Source organism: Sycon ciliatum, chromosome 7, assembly GCF_964019385.1.
Source record: "Sycon ciliatum chromosome 7, ocSycCili1.1, whole genome shotgun sequence".
In the NCBI taxonomy this organism is placed as follows: Eukaryota; Metazoa; Porifera; class Calcarea; order Leucosolenida; family Sycettidae; genus Sycon; species Sycon ciliatum.
The window spans coordinates 32,017,093-32,037,979 of NC_088649.1; the positions used below are offsets into that span (position 1 = coordinate 32,017,093).

Sequence of the window (20,887 nt, forward strand, 5' to 3'; positions counted from 1 at the left end):
CAACAGTCTGTAAAAGCTGAAGAAAAAATAATGCGGGATGTCAAAATCACAACTCAACAAGTGCTGATATCCTACCTTCGAACGGAACATTCTTCTTCAAGCCCTTGATGGATGCAGCCGCCTATGTCCATCACACACACACACACGGAGAACAAACAAGAGTTGGAGTCAGAGAGTAAGTGAGTGTGTGTGTGTGTGTGTGTGTGTGAGTGTGTGTGTGTGTGTGTGTGTGTGTGTGTGTGTGTGTGTGTGTGTGTGTGTGTGTGTGAGTGAGTGAGTGTGTGTGTGTGTGTGTGTGTGTGTGTGTGTGTGTGTGTGTGTGTGTGTGTGTGTGCTTACGCCTTGACATGACAGCCAAGGCAGTGTGTTGTGCGATCTGTGAGCGACTCTTCGCCAGTGAAAGCGGACTCCGGCGGCACAAATGCAGGGAAGAGCGACTGAAGCCGATCCATGAACAGGCCGGTGCTGTGTTGTGCGAGACGTGCCATCGCTGGTTTGCTAGCCGAGGTGGATTTGCTGTGCACAGCTGCTCTCCCAGCCTGGGTGACGCTCCAGTTCCAGAGATAGTTGCACCTCGTCCACCTGATTGCAGGCAATGTCAGTACCTCTGCCACACCTGTGACCGCTGTTTCCGGAGCAAAGCTGGGCACCGCCGACACAACCGCAACCGCAGAACATGCAGCTCTGGCTCCGAGCGCCGCACCATCCCATGCCCGACCTGCTCTCGGAAGTTCACACGTCTCCAGTACCTGCCTCAACACAAATGCAAGAAGTAACTCTGCCCTCCTTGCCTCTTTGAGGCGCTGCATCACCTTTAGGTGGCAGTTTCAAGGTTTCAAGGTGTGTGTGTGTGTGTGTGTGAACGAGTGCGCGCGTGTGTGTGTGTGTGAACGAGTGTGTGTGTGTGTGTGTGTGTGTGTGCACGCACGTGCACATGTTTGTGTGTGTGTGTGTGTGCGCGCGCGCGCTGACGTTCACGTGTTTGTGTGTGACGTGGGTTAGTTTTATTCCTATTCAACCGCAACACCACATAAACAGTACCTGCGAGGGAAACGTGTCGAGGTGAGGCCGATGAAAGTTTCCACGCAAGCACTAACATGATCTACAGGAGCAGGCTCATCAGGATGAACAAGCAATCCAGGCTTACCTTGAGAAAGGCCGAGAACGCACCAGACTCCTGCCGGTAGCGTGTTACAATATCAATGGCGCGCGGGTAATTATCCAGGTACGACTTGTACACGGGCAATTGCCGTACCTGCAGCAAGAGTTTGGGCGAAACATTGGAACTCAATCACAGAACCTGATTGAATCCATACGCTGTTACCCTGGATACTCTGAGGTATATTTGACCAGCTTGTACCATTCTCACCAGGCGCATAGCTCGTGTATAATCCGCATAGTCCAGTCACCACGCAAGCAAATGGCCGCCATAGGTACTACATTACATACCGTAAAAGTCTTGTATAAAAGCCGCGGCTTCTATGACTTTCTTGGTGAAATTTTGCAGGCTTCTATATGAGACAGGCTTCTATACAAGACAGGTATTTCTATGTATGTCAACACTAAAACCAGGCTTATGTGTGATTTGATGGGCCCAAAATTGCGGCTTCTATTCAAGTGCGGCTTTTATACAAGACTTTACGGTAGTCAAAATAGGCAAAATGTCACCTATGAGGCTGCCGATGGTACATATTCACCACCCCACAGATGTACAGTCTGATACATGGTCACCACCCCCACAGATGTACAGTCTGATACATGGTCACCACCCCCACAGATGTACAGTCTGATACATGGTCACCACACCACAGATGCATGAGCTACACCGCAGTTAACCCCACTGGTTATTCGTACATCTACTCATATGACTAGACTGTAAGTGTGTGATTAGGCCAAAACAAATAATGACCTTGTTTCCGGTCGGCCGACTGGGCCACTTTTTCCCAAATTCTGAAACTTTTTTTGGTCTCAAATGTATACAAACGGTGGCAATGCCATGTGTGCAAGTGCACTCAACGAGTCATAACCCAGTCAAATCTCAACTGAATTCCACAATCGAAACACCTACAAGGTAGCAGAGATTCTCAGCTGTCGGCTCGAAAACCTCCGGGGTCGATACGAGCTAGAATAACGGAGCTGGAAGGACTCGAACTGTTTGCTTGATTTCTCAGGATGTACGAAAACAGGAATACACCACATGCTGTACAAGAACAGTGAGTCAGTCAACTCTGACATTGATCCTTGCCATGATATATGTACAATCAAGAGTTGGTACAATGTACATGTCTAGGTGCTCTTGTCCATCAATACCACAACGATTGAGGAACCAAAAAATTATCCGAAAAAAGTTTCATTCCGGCCGACCGAGTCTCCTTTTTGAGGGGTTGCCGACCGGAAACAAGCCTACTTTTTGTTTTGGCCTTATACAGATAGTGAATAATGAATAAATATACAAATAATCTAATGAATAAATAGTTAATAATGATAGTAAATTAATAGTCCATAGGGGAACTTTGTGCACACCACTATGGAAGTTTGCCCCCACCCACCACACAGCTCAACTCGCAAATGCCCATCGCCGAAGTGGCGATAGCAAACAAGCTATGCTCGACACAGCAACTGGTGCTGGTATTACACTGTTCAACAGCTTGCAAGGCTGATGAATTGCCCCCCACTACCACACACACACCCTTACCTATGCTCCCACCACACCCACCCGCCCGCCCGCACACCTCCACCCACCCGCACACCCACCCACACCCACAGACCGGGCACTCACCAGCTCGACCAGCGCTCTTCCGACCTCGGTGGAGACGCTCCAGTCCACGAGCAGTGGCTCAAGCAGGCGGTTGATGTGCTCGTGCACGTCAACGATACTGGTCAGGTTGTGAAAGATAGTGTCGCAATCTTTCTGAGAGACGATTGGCTGCGAGCTAGTAGCAACAGCTGCCAGGGGCTTGCAGTAATTCTGCAATAGGTCAAGAGAGAAACAACGAACATCATGGTCATGTGTGGAGTGTGAACAATGCATTGCTGATCCCAGCGTACTCACATGCATTACTCATAGCTTCCATATTCGGCAATGTGCAATCAGCTTGTACAGTCCTGCTCAATGAAATCCAGTCGCGAGAGTCAAGTTGGCGCCGTGCACCTTTTCGCAGCCCAGTGTTCGCAGGTCTAGGGCTGCGCAACGCCTGGCGCGTACTGTAAAAGCCATTATTCTAACGAGGCGCATACACAACGATTTCCTAAAATTGACTGGTTTACGTTAACAAAAGGTAACGATTCTGACTCATTCTCAACGCTCAATAGCAACAGTACTGTATCGATTTCTGTATAACGATTTCTATTTTAACGACAGATCTCTCCTCGTTAACTCGTTCGAGTTAGCACTTCGTTATATACATGGCTTTTACAGTACTTGAGAAACTGGATTTCATTGTGCAGCACTGTATATGTACATACTGGTAGACCAATACTGTACTCACATTGAGCATGATCTGCAGGACTTCCAGGTAGAGTTTCTCGCTGTCCACAATACCCATCACTACCATCTTGCGCATCAGCAGCGAGTCATCCTCATCGGTGTGCTGCTGCATGCCGTCCACCACTGCAGAGTCACCACCGCCAGCCACCGCCGTCTTCTGTCCCAGGCTGGCCTCCAGACTGTTGAGGATGGCGATGGGCGAGTCGGCATGCGCCTGTGGCTGTGCGCCCCCAGCCCCTGTGCCGGGCGGCGAGACTGACGTCACTGACGTCCTCGACGCCGCAGCCGGCGTAGGCAGAGAGCTGGTCAATACTGACGCCTGAGCGGAGTAGATAAAACACACGCCACAACGCATTCGGAAGTACACGGAACGCTAGGTGACCAGCATTATTACATCATAAACTGGCCATCACATGTACATCATGCTGGTCAGCACTGACTCAGCAGTCAGCATTACATCATGAACTGGCCATCACATGTACATCATGCTGGTCAGCACTGACTCAGCAGTCAGCATTACATCATGAACTGGCCATCACATGTACATCATGCTGGTCAGCATTACATCATAAACTGGCCATCACATGTACATCATGCTGGTCAGCACTGACTCAGCAGTCAGCATTACATCATGAACTGGCCATTACATGTACATCATCCTGGTCAGCAGTCAGCACAACATCATAAACTAGCCGTTGCCTTGTGCCGATCAGCAATTGCCAAGCAGAAACGTGCATGAGAACAAGCTAGTGGCGCATGAAAAAGACAGTTGCAGCAACGACTCTCTCTCTCTCTCTCTCTCTCTCTCTCTCTCTCTCTCTCTCTCTCTCAACAACGACTCCTTCCTTACTTTGGCTGCAAAGGCAGAGTTCAGCAAGGCCTAGAAATGCTAGAATGTCAGATTATCGCATCCATCGACCAGCATCACCACAGCAAGGAGCAGTCGTAAGAACAGAGCACAACCTTTGCTAATGTAGTGCCCCTCCGACAGCAATACCCGACAAGGACCGAGGGCAAGCTTTTAAAGAAGCACCTGAGAGGTGATGAGGAGGTAGTGAGATGCTTAAAGAGAGAGAGAGAGAGAGAGAGAGAGAGAGAGAGAGAGTGAGAGAGAGAGAGAGAGAGAGAGAGAGAGAGAGAGAGAGAGAGAGAGAGAGAGAGAGAGAGAGAGAGAGAGAGAGAAGGGGGAGGGAGGGCACACACACACAATCAATCAACCCCAAACACATCATGCCACCCTGGCCGGTCTCACCTCTGACTTGGTGGGGAGCAGCGATGAGCTGCTTGACAGGAACGAACGCATAGACAGCGAATCCTGACAATCACTGCGCGCCCGCCGCAGGTCCTCCAGCTCTTCTTCGTAGGACATGGCGGGGATGATTTCCTCTCCACTACACGTGCTCTGAATGTCATGGCTGCACGCGTCGTCAGATCCCGTCGAGCACTCGCTACGCCCGCTGACCGATATGCTGCTTATCGAAGGCTGCGACGTGATCGACGGCGAAGGAGCGGTCGCGACCAGTCCCGAGTGCGAGATGCTGTTCTGAATGAGCACGTCGAGATCCTCCAGGCGCTCGTACAGCGGCGTCTTGTTGCCCTTGACGGAGACGCAGCGACGGCTGTTCTTGGCCGAGATGGATTGCTCGTTAGCCAAAGGTGACATGGATGGCAGGCTGGTTACGGCGGAGACAGTCGGAGATGAACCGTTGCTCGCAGCCGAGCCGCCCGATGTCGCACTTCCTTTATGTCCGTCATCAGAGACGCTCGGCCCGCTGACCGGCGTGATTGACGACACGGACACGGGCGGCGTGGCTTCGTCGAGCGCGTTCTCGATGCTCTCATACACGGTACCCTCGCTGGCTCGAGTCAGCGTGAGCGGGCGACGAGGAATCGATTCGGCGCCGGTACTTTTACTGTCCTGCACATCCTTGCTCGCTGGGACGTCAGACGGTGTTGGCGGACAGTAGGCATTGGCGAAAACGTCCTCCAAAGCTGAGCACACGCGCATATGCACACACACACATATGCACACGCACGCGCATACACACACACACACGCGCACACACACACACACACCGCGAGAGAAACAAAAGAAGGTAGCGGTGTAAAAAGCAGGTACAGTGACACCTGTCTGAGGCTGCGTTTACACGACAACGCACGGCCAGTTTTCCGTTTTCAGTCCCGCATTTCTTTTTTCGTTTTCGTACGTTTACACGATCAAAGCCGATCCGAGGTGGTCTCCGTTTGTACCGTTTTCAAGCGTCTACACGAGAGCAAAGGATCCGCCAAAGTTCGTCATGTGCCAAGTGTTGCCGTGGAAGCACCAATCACACTCAAGTAATGGTTGAAAACAGGCACACGACAACACACGTCACATGACGAAAATTGTAAAAACAATTTTTTGGATTGTCGGATCCGTGTAAACGGCCGAAAACGAAACAAACGTGACGGAAAACGAGGCCAGCACACCGTTTCGACTGTTTACACACCCAAATTTATCCGGCAGAACATTTCCGTTTTCAAATTCTTCCACCTTGGCCAGCGTTTTGGTTTTCTTCCGTTTTGGTGTACAACTTTTACGTTTTGCTCCGCGTACCGTGTAAATGAACCATGGATCCGAAAGGATTTCGTTGCGTTTTCGCCCCCAGCGTTGTCGTGTAAACGCAGCCTAAGGCGACCACTCAAGGGACATTCTAAATGTGGTCCCTGCGTACAGGTGGCCCCCTTATCCAGGGTCATTTGACTGGAAACAACACCAACTGCTCCTAGTTGTAGCGGTCCTCTGGGACAGGTGGTTCTCTTTTTCCGAATGGTCGCATTGACAGGGTTTACTGCACCCGTATACAACATACAGCCGAGTGAGCAAGAGAATTCGTTCACACACGCCGTGCTATGTGCTGCATACACTGATGCATACAACGCATGTGATATAAGCGTTTAAGTCTCACCTAGTCAGGCCCCAAGTGACCAGTACATGTGTGTCAATTACGCCATCGACAATTTCAACTCGGGGCACTCCCGTACAACAGTCTACAAGCCCACCCATTGTGTACCGAAGAAATAAAACTACACCAAAATCTTCATACGCCCGAGGAAATAAACTTAATCAAAAATGGCTTTCGGAGGGTTTTTTTTCTCATTCACAGTATAAAGACTAAATGCTCCAAGACACATTCTTACAATCACAGTTCTTCCGCGTCGGCAATTTCCCTGCCAGAATGGGCGCCTTCTCGGAAGCTACTGCGTGGCGTTCCCCGCTAGTCTCGGAGCATGAAGCACCAGCGCTCGGTGTTGCCTCGCCGGGAGTCTTGCAGTCGGAAACAGGTGGCGGTGATCCTGGCGGAGTGCCCAGTGCCTCCATGACCGACTGGCTGGTGGAGCTGCGCGGGTGATTCGTGTCCTGCTCAGCACTACTGGTGCTGATTGTAGGGACAGACACATCTGTCATTGCGTCCTGAGAAGCAGAATCCATCAAGAGATGGGGAGAGAGACAGACAGAGAGAGAGAGCGAGAGCGAGAATTAGTTCACTAGCAACTTGTTCATATACTCTGGCAAACTGACAAACTACTTCGATAGTCGTACGCTAGATCTACCCAGACAGGCATGCAATATGAGACAATTGAATGGCAGAGATCACTTCAGCGACAATCTTCCAGACTGGTTGCTCTTGCAGCTAAACATAATTATAATATTATACAAGGAACTGCGCAGTCTTCTTTCGTTTGCACGTCTACATCATCACCACAGGTGACACACCATTAGAGAGTCGTGGCAAAAGTATTTGTCGCGTCTCTGAAACGAACATCGTTCATTGAAGGAGGGGGAGTGGGGGGGGGGGGGGGGGGGGGTAAGCCAAAATCGCAAGTCAACTGATAACGTACAGGGAGGGGGGTGTCCGAGTAACAAATGAACGATGTTCGTTTCAGGGACGACACAAAACTTTTGCGAAAACCACTAAGCATGACTCGTGTACCGGGCTGGAATCGCGAATCACCATGACCAGAGAATGGGATGTATGCATCCATAGCCCGCCGTTAGGCAAGTCCACTACAACCGTACACACCTTGATACCAGCTCTGCATAAAAGGTCATGAACTTAGTACGGTCATACTCAGAAATGTACTATAATGGGTTGTAGCTGCCAAAAATGGGGCGACTTGCCCCGCAAAATGGTGACGGCCGTCTTCGACGCGTACCTCCCATTCATAAGAAAAAATACACGGCAGGGTTTGCGTGCGGCCTGCTTACATTGGTTGGCGTGGTGGCGGTATTGGCAGCTGCACTCTGTAACATGGTGCTGTCTTCCAATTCCTGTGACTGCTCGGCCTCCTCCGCCGCCTGCAGTAGGCAATCCATGATATTCATAGGATCGCCGCAAGGTGCTTTACCAGCTGTTGTGCCAGCTGCTTCAGCTTCTGAGCTTACTGCAGGCACAGTGTTGTCGGACCCGCCGCTGACAGAAGCAGTCTCCGTGACAACCTCCGCGGCAGCGGTAGTTTCTCCAGCAGCCGCAGTCGCATCAATTGATGCGACCTCCACCTGAGAAACATGCCACAAGAAGGGAAGGAAAACAATGACAATTGACATCGACGGCAAAACAAAAAATTAATTGGAAGAAAACAGGCTTTAAGTGACCACAGCATGGAATCACGTCCTCGCTGAAAAAGACCGACAGGAAAGCATTCAAAATCCAGTCTTCGCCAAGGGGCCATCCAAGGTTACCAATAATATTTTCAAAACGAAATGTTTTCGTTTGTGGGTGGGTTTGATGGAGTTTCGTTTTGAAAATAATTATTGAATGCTGATGGAGAATGCCCAGTTACTTCTGGGTGTCGAAAATTGACATCAATATTTTATTGAAATTCGTTTTACCTGCAGAAAAGGTGGGTGGGTGGTTGGGGGCTGAAAAATACTAAAACTTTTCGTTTTGTAAAAACAATCGGTAACCCCAGACGGCCCCCAAGAGAACGAAAAGACAGAACCAGGCACGAGGGGCTCTGAATTACAACAATAGACAACTCTGAATTACTGACTGGCTGTAAAACTCACATCAGCTGGAGTAGCATCAGATGTAGCAGCATCTGCTGGAGCAGCATCGGTTGTAGCAGCATCGGCTGGAGTAGCATCGATTGTAACAGCATCTGCCTGAGCAGCATCAGCCGTAGTGGTATCGACTGTAACAGAATCGTCTGCGACAGCAACTGCCTGAGGAGCATCAGCTGTAACAGAATCGGCCGTAGCAGCATCTGCCTGAGCAGCATCAGGCGGAGGAGCATCGACTGGAGTAGCATCAGCCGGAGCAGCATCGGCTGCAGCACTAACGTCCTCAGTGGGTCCGTCACATTCGTGTGAGCCTTCGACCTGCTCGTCACCTAGAGAGCTGGTGACTGGCTGAACTTCCTTGCACACCGCTACGGGCTCGCTGGCCAAGCTCGTGTGGGACGTATCCACTACCGCTGCCTTGCTTGGGCCTTCGGATAAAGCGGCCTCCGTTGCCGCTTGCTCATCGAGTGTGACGGCCTCTGCGGCACGGATCAGCACGTCAATACCTTCGCCTTCGATGTCGGCGGAAACGATCAAATCGGGCCCCTCAGATGCCATCCTCCCGGAGTGCGAGGTCGCGCTCTGTTTAGCGTCTTCTGGTACTGCTGCAGAAGGTGTTGTCGTGGAGCTGCAGTCGTCCCCGTCCTCAAAATGTTCTGTCGAGTCCGAATGTTCGTTGTCTATGGAGAGATTGTCATCACTTGAAGAGCCGGAGGAGGAAGAAGATGGAGACGAGCTCCGACCTGGTGCCGCCTGCACAGTGTCACTCACTTGCAACTGCACGTATACACACGCACACGGACGAACACACGCATATGCACACACATACACGGACGAACACACGCATATGCACACAGACGGACACGCACACAGGCGGACACGCACACACACACATGGCCGAACACACGCAAACACGCACATACACACACGCATACACACACCAGAAAACACACATCATATGTATATCTACACGCACACATATATACACACGCACACACACACACACAAAGAACACATTTCAAAAAATGGTGTCGGCCTGCTGCAATAGGTACAGCATAGCAGGGTCATGAGCTGATGTGACACTCGATGCACGTGCACACACACACACGCACACACACACAACGAGGCCAAAAACCAGTGAATCGTGGCCGACCATGCATCGGCATACAAAAGCTACACGAAGAAACCAGGGGCAGAAGTAATTTCCCTGGCAGAAGAACAAGTACAAATTTAGGACTTGGTGACATGGGAGATCTCAAACCCGCACATGAACTGGAGCATCTGCATGAATATGATTAGAACTCGACTCCATTCGGAATAGGGCTTGAAAGTGCTACGTCACAGCATAGCAACAATTTCAAAAATTCAAAAACTGGATCCACTTGGATCCAGTTTTTGTATGGATCCAAGCACATTTCAAGCGGTCTTACTCACAGCAAGGTGATGTAGCCAGTGAAACTGACTGATTTGGCTACTGGGGGCGGGGTGACAACTGGTGGCGAAGTAAAAGTCACACATGTATACGACATGAGTGGGTTGCTATGCACCCACATACTGAGGCAATAGCAAAGTCACACCTTAGTGGATCCGAAATAGAAATCTGTCAAATTACTACTCCCTGGCCGTTTTTGACGTCATCACTTTCAAGCCCTATCTCAGCCCACAACATACAAACTGAGGTGTTTCGCCTTTGGTGGAAACATTTTTTTTTAAGGTTGCTCGAAACATTGCGTACTGAGTAGGAAGTAGTGCTTTCTTGCAGATTAGGTGAGCGGAATGTTCAACGTGCTTTTTCAAGCGCTCAAGACGACAGACACCCAGGTCGGCACGGCCGAACGTAGGGAGCAACCACTTCCCGCCGCACACGGGCAGTGTGAAGACCAATAGGACATCGATTCGGCCTTGCAGGCACGCTTGACGACCGCATCGCAAGCATTGCCCATTCAAATGTGCCGAAAAAATCAGACACTTGAGCATAGCAGACCCATAAATAGCGGTCACCACGCCACGAACAGCCAGACCAAAACAGAAGGACCCATAAAAGGACTTCGGTCATCATATTAGTGCTCGCCTCGGGTCAAACCTAATCGTATAAGGCCAGGCTTCATGAAAGTTGCAAGACTGCATACGTACGCTACGTTCGAACAAACACTCGGAATAGGCCGTGCATGCTTGCCTCGCGCTCTGCAAATAGAAAAGGATGTCCAGGATGTGAGTGATCTCTGGGGAACGTCGACAATGAACTAGCACCGCTAGTCGCTACTGCTACCTCTACATGTACAGCGTAAAAATAACACCACAGCGTGCGGACGAAAGTCTACAAGGCGCAGCCGTTATAAAACTCATACAAACGCATGCGCACACCACACACACATGCGCACACACACGCACACACACTCAGTGATCAACTGCAGTGCTGCTCAATGAAATCCAATCAAGCGAGTCCAGTACGCCATGCCGGGCACTGTGCCGCCCTAGACCTGCTAACACTGGGATATTTGCTGCAACAGGGAGTAGAGCTGACTTCCTGGATCGGATTTCATTGAGCTCGGATCAGCACTGTACAAGGTCCGCTATCATCAAACACAAACGCACACACACATGAGCGCGCACACATACACAGACACACACACACACACACACCATTGGACCATTGGACGCCCATCGCCGGAGGCGATGATAGCGATGCTACAGCAGAAGCCATAGCAACTTGTGCTGGGATTGCACCATTCAACAGCTTGCAACACACATGCACACACACACACACACACACACACACACACACACACACACACACACACACACACACACACACACACACACACACGGCTACCAACGCCAACCTTGCTGCTCCAACATCTACCCCAGGCCTGCGCACGTTTGTGTGGACGTGTGCACGCACTAGCCCCATCCAATACGCTCACCGCCATCACCAAACCTACCAAGCTGGACGGGTATAGACTTCGCGGAAGATATCGTTCCGTCGGCGACATCAAATCAGATTCACGACAAACAAGCGGCGTTGCAATGGACCCATCGGTACCACGCGCACGTCGCACGCCCAGGATCATTTTTCTCGCCTCGCCGTCCACGTGCTGGCGAAGGTAGCGGAGACGGGCGCGCGCATTGTCGCGTTCGTCCCTAGTACCAGGTAAAGAGCTCCGGGGGTCGACTGAACGGCTGCTCATCTCTTGTGCCTGCGTCGAGCGCGGCTGCTGCCTCGCCTTGGCTAACGTTGGCGTAGCAGGCTCCGCAGCAGCCAGCTCCGAAGCAGGCTCACTTTGCTCCTCGCTGGACTCTCCGAACTCGCCTGATTGCATCGGCTGCGACGATCGCCTGCGTTTCCTTCTGATGTCAGTCGCCACCCTGCGTCGCCGTACTAGTGCCCTAGTTGTTGTCGTGCCTGGCGTTGCGGGAGGTGAGAACTCATCGTCCTGTGATTTATGCTGTAGGATGTCAGCCGCTGAGCGCGAGCGCACGGGCGAAGGCATCACCGTGTGTCGTTTGAAGCTGGCTCGCTCCGAGAACGCAGCCTGCAGCGGAGTTTCCCCGTCTGTTGGCGTGGACAAGCCAACAGACTGCATCGTTTGGAGGTGCGATCTCAAACACATAAGCAGGAACAGCTCGCGCCGCGTTTGATCTTGCAGTGCAGCGAGTCGCTCCTGCGAAGCAACGATCGCCTCGTCCACAGTTTCGTCCGACTGGGGCCATGGTGCTGGTGGAGAGGCGTCCGGGAAGGACTCAGCCCAGCGACGATTCCACAGATCGGCATCCATGCCGCCGCTCCGCCAGTGTTGAAGCTAAAAAAATTCAAACCAGTTACCTGCAGGAAGCGCTCATTCGCGTTGTGGATGCGCTCATTCATGCGAGAAAAAACACATGATTGCGACTGGCAGTGGCACTGATTTATTTCAGCTCGTGCAAAAGAAGATCATGGCTATCTGGTGTGTGGTGACTGGTGGGTCTCGCTGTTCGTGGCATGGCCTGCCACTGCAACAAGGGACTCCGGGATTTTTCGACTTCGTCATTGTACAGAATCGTGTATCCGTGTGTTGTTGATGAACTAGTTACTTGAAGCATTCAACTGAACTCAAACAGCATGGCTCAGCGAAGACTTCAGGACCCACCTTCATACACAATCCCTTATACAGCTGACATGTCGTACCCCGACTATGTGTGTACGGTCGTGTAGTCAGTTGATCGAGGTCGAGCAACAATCAAGTACGGAGCACCATGCCATGGCCTCGGCCATGGTTGCCTGGCTGTGCATTGACAATAACATTTTGTGGCTGATTTTCTGATTCGGCCGCATCACTGACAACCAAATCTACCCCATCCTGACGCAGAGAACGACTGTCAGAAAGCAGTCCATCTCAGTGCATGGAAGAGGCCAACAATGACATGGTGATCACCACTTTCACGACCCCAAGGAAACACACAAGACCAACAGCAAGCCACAACGCTGTCAAAAAGACACTTCTGGCCAACCCCATACCACGGCACTTATCCGTCTTCTCAATCGGCTCCAAACTGAAGCACTGGTTCGCAGCGCTGTCTACGCTTCATGCCCCGGGTCAATCAAGTAACCAGTATACAATGTACACAACCCACAACTTGGCCAGGCCACATTGAAATAATTCAGTACTTGAAACGAGCTACGGCCACTGCTGGGTAGCCAAACGGGAAACACAAACAATTGCCACAAGTGACCTATTATACATCCCCGTATGACACAATTTATGACAAGGCCAGAAGTTGTGAAGCGGAACAGCTACTTCAGCCACTCGACACCACATCAATGCACAATGTCCCCGAACAGCCTCATACATACAATATCAACACATACTGATGCGGTGGAAGGCTCGGACAATACTGACATCAACTTACGAAGACATAACCACATTGTTCGACACAACAAGATTCGATCACAACAGACAAATTTGATAAATTTGACTGAGTCATTTCAAGAAGACAGAAAATCAAAGCTCTGGCTTACCTCTGGTGGACAGCAGCCAGCTCCGGGATTACATGCGAGCAAACAAGCACATTACTAACTCAACAACGAGGGACAAATGAACCAAAGTCTGCAATAACATACAGGCTTCGTCTTCTCCACCAAAACTACAAAAATATCTGTTGCTTCGCAATAAAAAATAAAGGGCAAAAGAAAATCTCACAGCTGGCTGACAGCGACTTGGGCAAACGTGAATAGCTTCCGCCGCACAGACAGATCCTACTCGGATTGGGAGACACGAGCAGAAACAAGTACTGAAATGAACAGCCTGGCGCTGCCCGGCAAATAATACTGATCGACCGAAGTAGTAAAGTAACAGTAAAGTGGAAGGTCCGTTTCTTTTTGCGAAGGTCACTTCTTGCCGAACTTCTCGCAAACCACGGAACGAGTCGAGTTGCATGCGTGTGTTCCGCGATACTGAACCCGTCGACACGAGCACGTGCGCTTGGTCTACCGTACGCGTACGCATACCGTACCTACTCTTTTTCTCGTCAAATAAGCAAAATCCGCGAAAAACAAGCAAGTGGCGCGAAATTTGAAACCACAATCTACACACGTACATTTTCACGCAAGCTTGCAAGGAAGTCAAGTCGTTGAAGACGTCGGATATTTCCGTCTCGAGGAAGGGGGCCCCCGGGGGTAGACCTACGTTGTATTTGTGCATGTACATGTATAATATGTACACAGTACAGGCAGTGTAGATGCGCATTTACCAGATAACATTCTTTGCTCCGAGTTTGTTGGTTCTACACAGTCACCTCACGGTCCTGCCAGAATGAAAAGTCTCCTTCGAACTGGTAGTGGTCAGGCTGCGTTCCGAACTTCGTGTTTAGCTACTGACTGGTAGACTACTGAGTAGAGTAGAGTCATTCTACTGATAGAGGTGAGGTCAGTGAGGCAAGAGTACATAAACCAGTAGAGGTTGTGCACGAACGCTGTCTTACCGGATTAAAAAGTAGGTTTTCACGATGTATTCGTATAGTACCTGAAATGTTTTCTTCTCTTTGAAGTTGTGTACAACTCCTTGATCTTGCCGGACATCCCGTAGACCTCTACCAACTTTTGTTACTTCTACCGACCTCTCGTACTCGTACCAGCTTTTTTCTGGTGGAGCTGGTACGTAGAGAAAGGGTAAAATCTCGATCTACATGTAGGGCTGTGTTTACATCAGGGAGTAGTACAATACCACTACTACTCCCTGGTTTACATGAAGCGTTTCAACCCGGGTTGAGTTCGACCCGGGTCAGATTTCAACCCGCCATGTGCACAAAGTGAATGGCGCGTTTACATGACGCATTGCGCTTGACCCGGGTTGAAATTTCGCCCCGGGTTGATTTCAACCCTCCCCCCCCCCCCCCGAGGCCAGGGGAGGGTTGAAATCAACCCGGGTCAAGAAAATCGTACAAACGTACTTCTGTGCGTATCTCGCGCCAGGTTTGAACAGCACTGCATCCCACTGGGGACAAACAAAAGTAGCGTCGTCTCCAGCGAACCAGTTGTCAGTGGCAACATAATTATAGGGATCGTGTACATTTCTTCGTTTCTTCTTTGCTGTTTTCAGTGAATGTTTTGTTTTCTCTTTGTCCTTGATCTCGACGGTGTTGTCGTGCTCATTACCTTACTGAGACGTCTCTTGTGACTGTAGCCAGTGTCACGGAGGATTTTATTGGTGTGACGAGGTAGATCGTCGAGATCGAGCGTGAAAAACGCTCTGCATTAGTAGCTCCTGTAGAATGTCTTCTGGGATGGCGTATCCATGGTCAACAAAGCCAAGGTGCAAGACAGCATAAGAGATCGTGTAAACGATGTGAACTCCAAAAGGTAAGCTCCTGAACAAGTGGAAAGATATGTGTATTTACAAGCTCTCTCTTCATCCATCGATTGCCGCTATGCATTGCATTTTGTCTTCACAGATAATCTGGACAAATAAATTATATTGTAACTGGAGAGTGCAATCGTGCTTGGGACCCATCCCAATGTCATCACATGGCTTTGGTGACTAGTGTATACCTGTACCTGGGAGAGGTTTTCCTCAACTGACACGGAGTGTAGGTGGATGGATTATGAGAAATGCGAAGATGTGGAGTAAGTTGTGTCGAAGAAATGTGTAATATTAAAAATAAAATTTACTTTACACTCAAACATACACTGTACATGTACATGTAACATCATGATAATGATTCCATCTTCATATCTCCGCAACAGGTACGCCATGCGCACCGAATACATGGTGTGTGTGTGCACGCACGCGCTTGCGTGCGCGCGTACATGCACATACTCTCATGCGTGGCCGAGTTGGCCGGATGAACAGACCACGCATTTGCACAAGGTGTCCGTCATGTCATTGGAATGCTCTACTTTATGACTTTATTCCAAAAGAGTATGTCTTGCCCCTGTCAAATGGAGTTTGTGTCTATGCTCAGCGGGTATCGGGCCACGACGCCACACTGCAGTCAGCGCTGGAATTAAAATAGCACTTCATGGATTATTTTAACTAATTTCCTTTGCGTTTACATGTACTTTGTTGAGCCCGTGGTTTCATTTCTGTGTTCTGTTATGATTGGCCTCTGGAAATAATCGGAGTGGATGTCATTTTTGTCATGTGTGTGCCTTGTGCAACAGGTTCAAGGCTAGATGCACTTCACATTCGGTGTGCGATCTCGGCGTCTGGGACCTGATAACGCCTTGGTTGGATGGGTAATCAAGGATGATACTACTCGGCACACCAATGTACATGTCAATGTAATTTTTACTTTTTCAAAGCTGCACTATTTACGGACGAATGTGTCTGTTAGAGAGGAAATAAATAGTATTCACAAACAAGTCCCACTTATTGTTTCTGTTCGTAAAAGGAAATTGCAATTTTTTGGTCATATTGTTCGTTCCGGCTGTTTGTCATTGACTGTTCTTCAGGGTTGTGTTGCTGGAGGTCGTGGCCGAGGCAGGCCCAGAATGTCATGGCTTGATAATATTATTTCATGGACTGCACTTGACGTGCAGTCCCTTGCTCGCTGCTGCACGCGATCGATTTTTATGGCGCTCGCTTCAAGCCTTGGTCATACTTGCTCTGTGACGCCCGACGGCCTTAGGGCTATGGGCTTGTGATGATGACTATTTACGTCTTGATGCTTACTTCGGTGCTAGCGTGTTTCCCCCGGATTATTTCTATCATCATGCGTGTTCTTGGGCTGAGCGAGCACATGCACGAGTGCAGCTATAACCCCGTGTATCTTTGGTTACACTTTGTTCTGCAATGCATGTACCTTGTAACAGTATGTGCTTGCACTGCTTTGTGTGGCCTGCGTATTTCAGGACTATTCAGTGCATTAGACCCAGGTTGGTTTGGTTGCCGGATGATCTCTTGTTGCGTCGCTCTGTGTTTTGTATTCATCAATTTTTGGGCTTGAGAATTGAGCTGGTGTGTGGTTCCCAATATCAAAACATCATGCTGGTGCTCTGTGTTTCGATTATCGACTGTCCGAGCAGTCACGATTCATTACCAGAACGGTCAATACTGTAGTCTCTTGACGTGTTTGTCTTTTTGTGTTTTCGCCGGGGGAATTAGCGGTGACGTTGCACATAGAACGACAGTGTTGCATCACTGGACGACCCTGCCTCTGCATCTGACTTCATGTCCCCAGGATCTGGTGCAGACACACCAGACAATCACTTCCTGTAAACACGCAAACAGCAAAAGAAGAGATCCCGCAAATCAGGAAAAACCGTTGTGGAAAATATCGAGTAGATCATACACCATTCAATAATCTAGAGTAATTACAGTGAGACAAACACTTCAGTGCTCTCTCTCTCTCTCTCTCTGTCTCGATCCTTCCAAAATACCCTGTAACAATTCCCTAGAATTATTTTATTTTATATTCTCAGGACATCATTCTGAACATAATAACTTCTTCCATGGGTCTTCAATCACCACGGAGGGCGAGAATATATCTAAGTCATGCAGTTTACGGGAGGTGCGAGCTGTCATGGATATAGAGGCTGATATCATTGTGCCAGTGTGAGGGCAGAGACAGAAAGAAGACACTGATTTCTTGAACAACTCACCTACATATAATCGAATCCACAGGGAGCGCTCGTACTTTAATCCATCAGGACGCGAAGAATCTTCAAAGCACTCTCAAACACGGAGTTTTACAGTGGGCAGCCAATTTCACAGCCATTATGAAGGCCCTCGACGACTACAGGAGATTTGCAGAGGAAAGAACAAGGAGTAAAGAGCGACAACAATCGCTTGAAGAAAAAGCAAAGAAAAACTGCTCTCTCTCCAGTCATTTAGATGCTGTTGCCTTTGACAACTGGTTCCATCCAGAGGACGCGACTTTTGTTTGTCCCCAGTGCTCTCCGTTGCTATGCGTATCGAAGGGGCCGTGACGTCACACTTAACAGCCCCATAGGCGCTAGGTTTTTGGTTGGCAAGGCTACATAACAGAACAGTCACGGGATGTGAACACGCGGCGCGCGCTGCGTATACACCTTTTTTACTGCCACTGTATAAATCATACGTAATGACTGATAGAATGCTACACCTGTGAAGTAAAAGAAAAAAAGGCCCAACCCTGCCCTGCCAGCTATTTGGGCTTACGGGGGTCGCCATGGCAAATAATAATATTAAAGAACTAAAGACTATAAAATTAATGACAGGAAGTGCCAGCTTCGGCAGCAACTAGGCAGGCAGAAGAAGAGACAGGTGCATGTACAGCGAAAACAGAGCGGCTACCACGCAGGCACATGACACTCGCTCTGAGCAACGCAAAGCTAAGGCGGCAGCGGATGAATGACATAACAACCGAATACGGTTCGCCGCTTTTCTCAGCAATGAGAGATGCAATTCGCTTGTAAAGCGAGGCAGATTGCTTGCCCATGCCACCGGTTGTCGAGAAGACCAACGGGACAAATGAAGCATGCTCGATCTCCCGCAGCCTCTCTTCATACGATCTCTTCTTCGCTTTCTCATGGCGAACGTAGGTGGCAGAAATGGAGGAGGATTGGTTCGAAGACGCAAAAGGGTTGAACACCCGGACGTCGAAGAAGGTGCGTTCGAACCGCCCTCCCCACACTCCATTTGCTGCTACGTCCAAGCGAGCCTTGTCGTCGCGGATGGCGGTGCGATAGCGCAGCTGCTCCCCACTCAGGGGCTCCAGATGAGGCTCTACAGATACGTTGGTGGCAACACGCTTCAAGAAACCAGCGGTCACATCGCGGATCTCGTTATGCCTGATGGTAGGGTAACCGCCGGTGGGGCACGAGGACTGTAGAAGTGGACTTTTGGCGGCATATCAGTATTTGACCCGGGTCAACTGTCTTCATGTAAACGCTCACCTCTTTTGTCTATCGTACAGACTTTCAACCCGGGCTGAACTCGACCCGGGTTGAAATTTCTCATGTAAACACAGCCTAGGGCGCGTTTGGTTGGTACCTACTAGAACTTTTGAGTAGAGAAAACGGGACGCATCTAGCGAAAGAAATAGGTTCTACCCAAACCTGTAGATCAAAAACGAACGCCCCCACCCCTCCTGGAAGTGTTTGCCGTCTGTATAGTCAGGAGGTGGTGTTCTCGCCGTCTTCCGAGGGCAAGGGAACTCTTTTCAATCTGACTCATTACTGACGATCCACCACCACAACCCCACCCAGTGCTTTTTCACTACTTAAACCGGGACGCAGTACGGAGGGCTGCCCTTCACACCCATGGCGCAGCTGGGCTATCCGGGGTGGATGCCGATGGGTGGCGAAGAATGACAACTGCGTTTTCCGGTGCCTCGGATGAACCGTGTGTGCTAGCTTGGCTAACCTTGCCCGCCGCATTGCCATGGCTTACGTCCATCCCAGCAGCCCTAGAGGCATTATGCTGCTGCCAGGCTGATCCCGCTGGACAAGAAGCCTGGCGTTAGGCTCATAGGCATTGGGGAGACGGTCCGCAGAATACTCAGGGCCTGCTGGAGAGCCGGGTCAGCCGGGTCACGCGCCCGGCTGGGGAACTGCACGACCTGGCTGAACGAAAAACACCGGGTCCAGTCTGACCCGGTTGAAAAATGTCTCAAACTGACAATGGATTCCTAAATTACCGGTAGTTTACGACTCGCGGACCCCATCTGTTGCAAATCTAGCGCAACCGTACACACTACAGTCTACAAGCGACAGAAACTCGGCTAGGGTCAACTGGGGTCAACTGGTTCGAGCGCGATCTGGCCAGCGCTGCGGCGAGCAGGAAGTCGTCCAGACATTCAAAGTCGATGGGGCAGGCAGTCAAAAACGTAACTACAAGTTACTTTGGCTATAGCTTTTGACACAGTTGCAAGTTTTCAGCCGACTCGTGATTTGGACGATGGAGACCGCAGCGAAGAGAAAAAGAACTCACGCTTTCCAAGACTCTTGGAAGAAAGGTCGACCCTGGCTGAAGCTTGTGAAGACGGCGATGCGGAACTCGCTGTCGACGAGGAATCTGGAGATATCATGGCAACCAAGCTCGACGTTCCTGCCGTCGCCGACTTCAACTACGACAAGGCTATGGCGGCATGGCATTCTGAGGTGACTCGGCGCACTACGACTGCAACGTCAACCTCGTCTGAACGGAGGGACCTGGCCCGCACACCCAGAGCAGCAGCGGCAGCAGCAACGCCAGCAGCAACGCCAGCAGCAGCAACAGCGCCACCAGCAACATCAGCGCCAGCAGCAGCAGCAGCGCCAGCATCAGGAGCAATATCAGCAGCAGCAGTTGCAACTCCATCAGTTCTCCAGTCTGCTGAAGCCTTTCAGCAGATGGTGCAGCAGATGCCAGTCGGCTTGGCCATGCAGGTGATGCAACGACAGCAAGCAGCCACTCCACAAGGTGCTGCAGGAACCCCCCAGTGCTCTATTATGTGAACATGTTCGTCCTGCTACTAGTACTAGCACTAATTAGAAAACAGAATTCCTTTTTTTCAAATAATTATCCAATGGAATTGCTTTGCATTCTTCACGTAATGTCGTTTACCGGTACCTTCTACGTTTGCGGACTTTGATAGTTCGCCTTGTTCTCTAAAATTTCCGATTTCCGGTAATAAATTCGCCTTTCTGTTTTCCTGCGTTTTGAGCAGGCTTTTTGGTTGCTTTTCTGCCGGATGATCTGAGCTGACCCGGCTTGACCCGGCCGGCCTGCATGCGCCAGGTACACTCTGACCGGGCTGTGTGGAATGTCTAGAGCAGGCCCTGATACTGGTCAAGGCCATCCTTGCAGTGACTGGGGACCTTGTGCTGTCTGCCGCGCAGGCACTCTTCAGCTCTGTGCTGGCCAACCGAGTGGGATCGAGGCCGCTATACACATCTGACCATGAACGACACCTTTCAC

The 20,887-nt window shown here is 50.2% G+C and overlaps 2 protein-coding genes and 1 long non-coding RNA gene across 5 annotated transcripts in view; 2 read left to right on the forward strand and 1 right to left on the reverse strand.

Moving 5' to 3' along the window:
• LOC135821335 (uncharacterized) overlaps positions 1-13,850 on the reverse strand; it is a 30,406-nt gene extending 16,556 nt beyond the window's left edge. Inside the window, exons 1-9 of one of the 3 annotated variants that reach the window (XM_065334398.1) lie at positions 13,528-13,850; positions 8,538-9,308; positions 7,737-8,027; positions 6,668-6,941; positions 4,740-5,479; positions 3,489-3,806; positions 2,780-2,968; positions 1,148-1,255; positions 76-121 (exon numbers count right to left, since the gene is read on the reverse strand). In XM_065334398.1, the coding sequence (XP_065190470.1) occupies positions 76-121; positions 1,148-1,255; positions 2,780-2,968; positions 3,489-3,806; positions 4,740-5,479; positions 6,668-6,941; positions 7,737-8,027; positions 8,538-9,089 (2,518 nt within the window). In that variant the 5' untranslated portion in view covers positions 9,090-9,308; positions 13,528-13,850. Of the gene's footprint in view, positions 1-75; positions 122-1,147; positions 1,256-2,779; positions 2,969-3,488; positions 3,807-4,739; positions 5,480-6,667; positions 6,942-7,736; positions 8,028-8,537; positions 9,309-11,473; positions 12,499-13,527 lie in introns of those variants that run through there. The other 2 variants (XM_065334396.1, XM_065334395.1) reach the window with 2 other exon arrangements.
• Positions 13,851-15,117: 1,267 nt separating this feature from the next.
• On the forward strand, positions 15,118-17,044 carry LOC135820669 (uncharacterized). The gene is made up of 3 exons (XR_010554175.1): positions 15,118-15,366; positions 15,459-15,630; positions 16,168-17,044. It is a non-coding gene; the product is annotated as an uncharacterized LOC135820669 (long non-coding RNA).
• A 2,969-nt stretch (positions 17,045-20,013) lies between these two features.
• LOC135821843 (methylmalonyl-CoA decarboxylase subunit gamma-like) lies at positions 20,014-20,424 on the forward strand. Its single transcript, XM_065334841.1, has one exon. The coding sequence runs from the start codon at positions 20,014-20,016 to the stop codon at positions 20,422-20,424; it is 411 nt and encodes a 136-aa protein (XP_065190913.1).
• Positions 20,425-20,887: the final 463 nt, after the last annotated feature.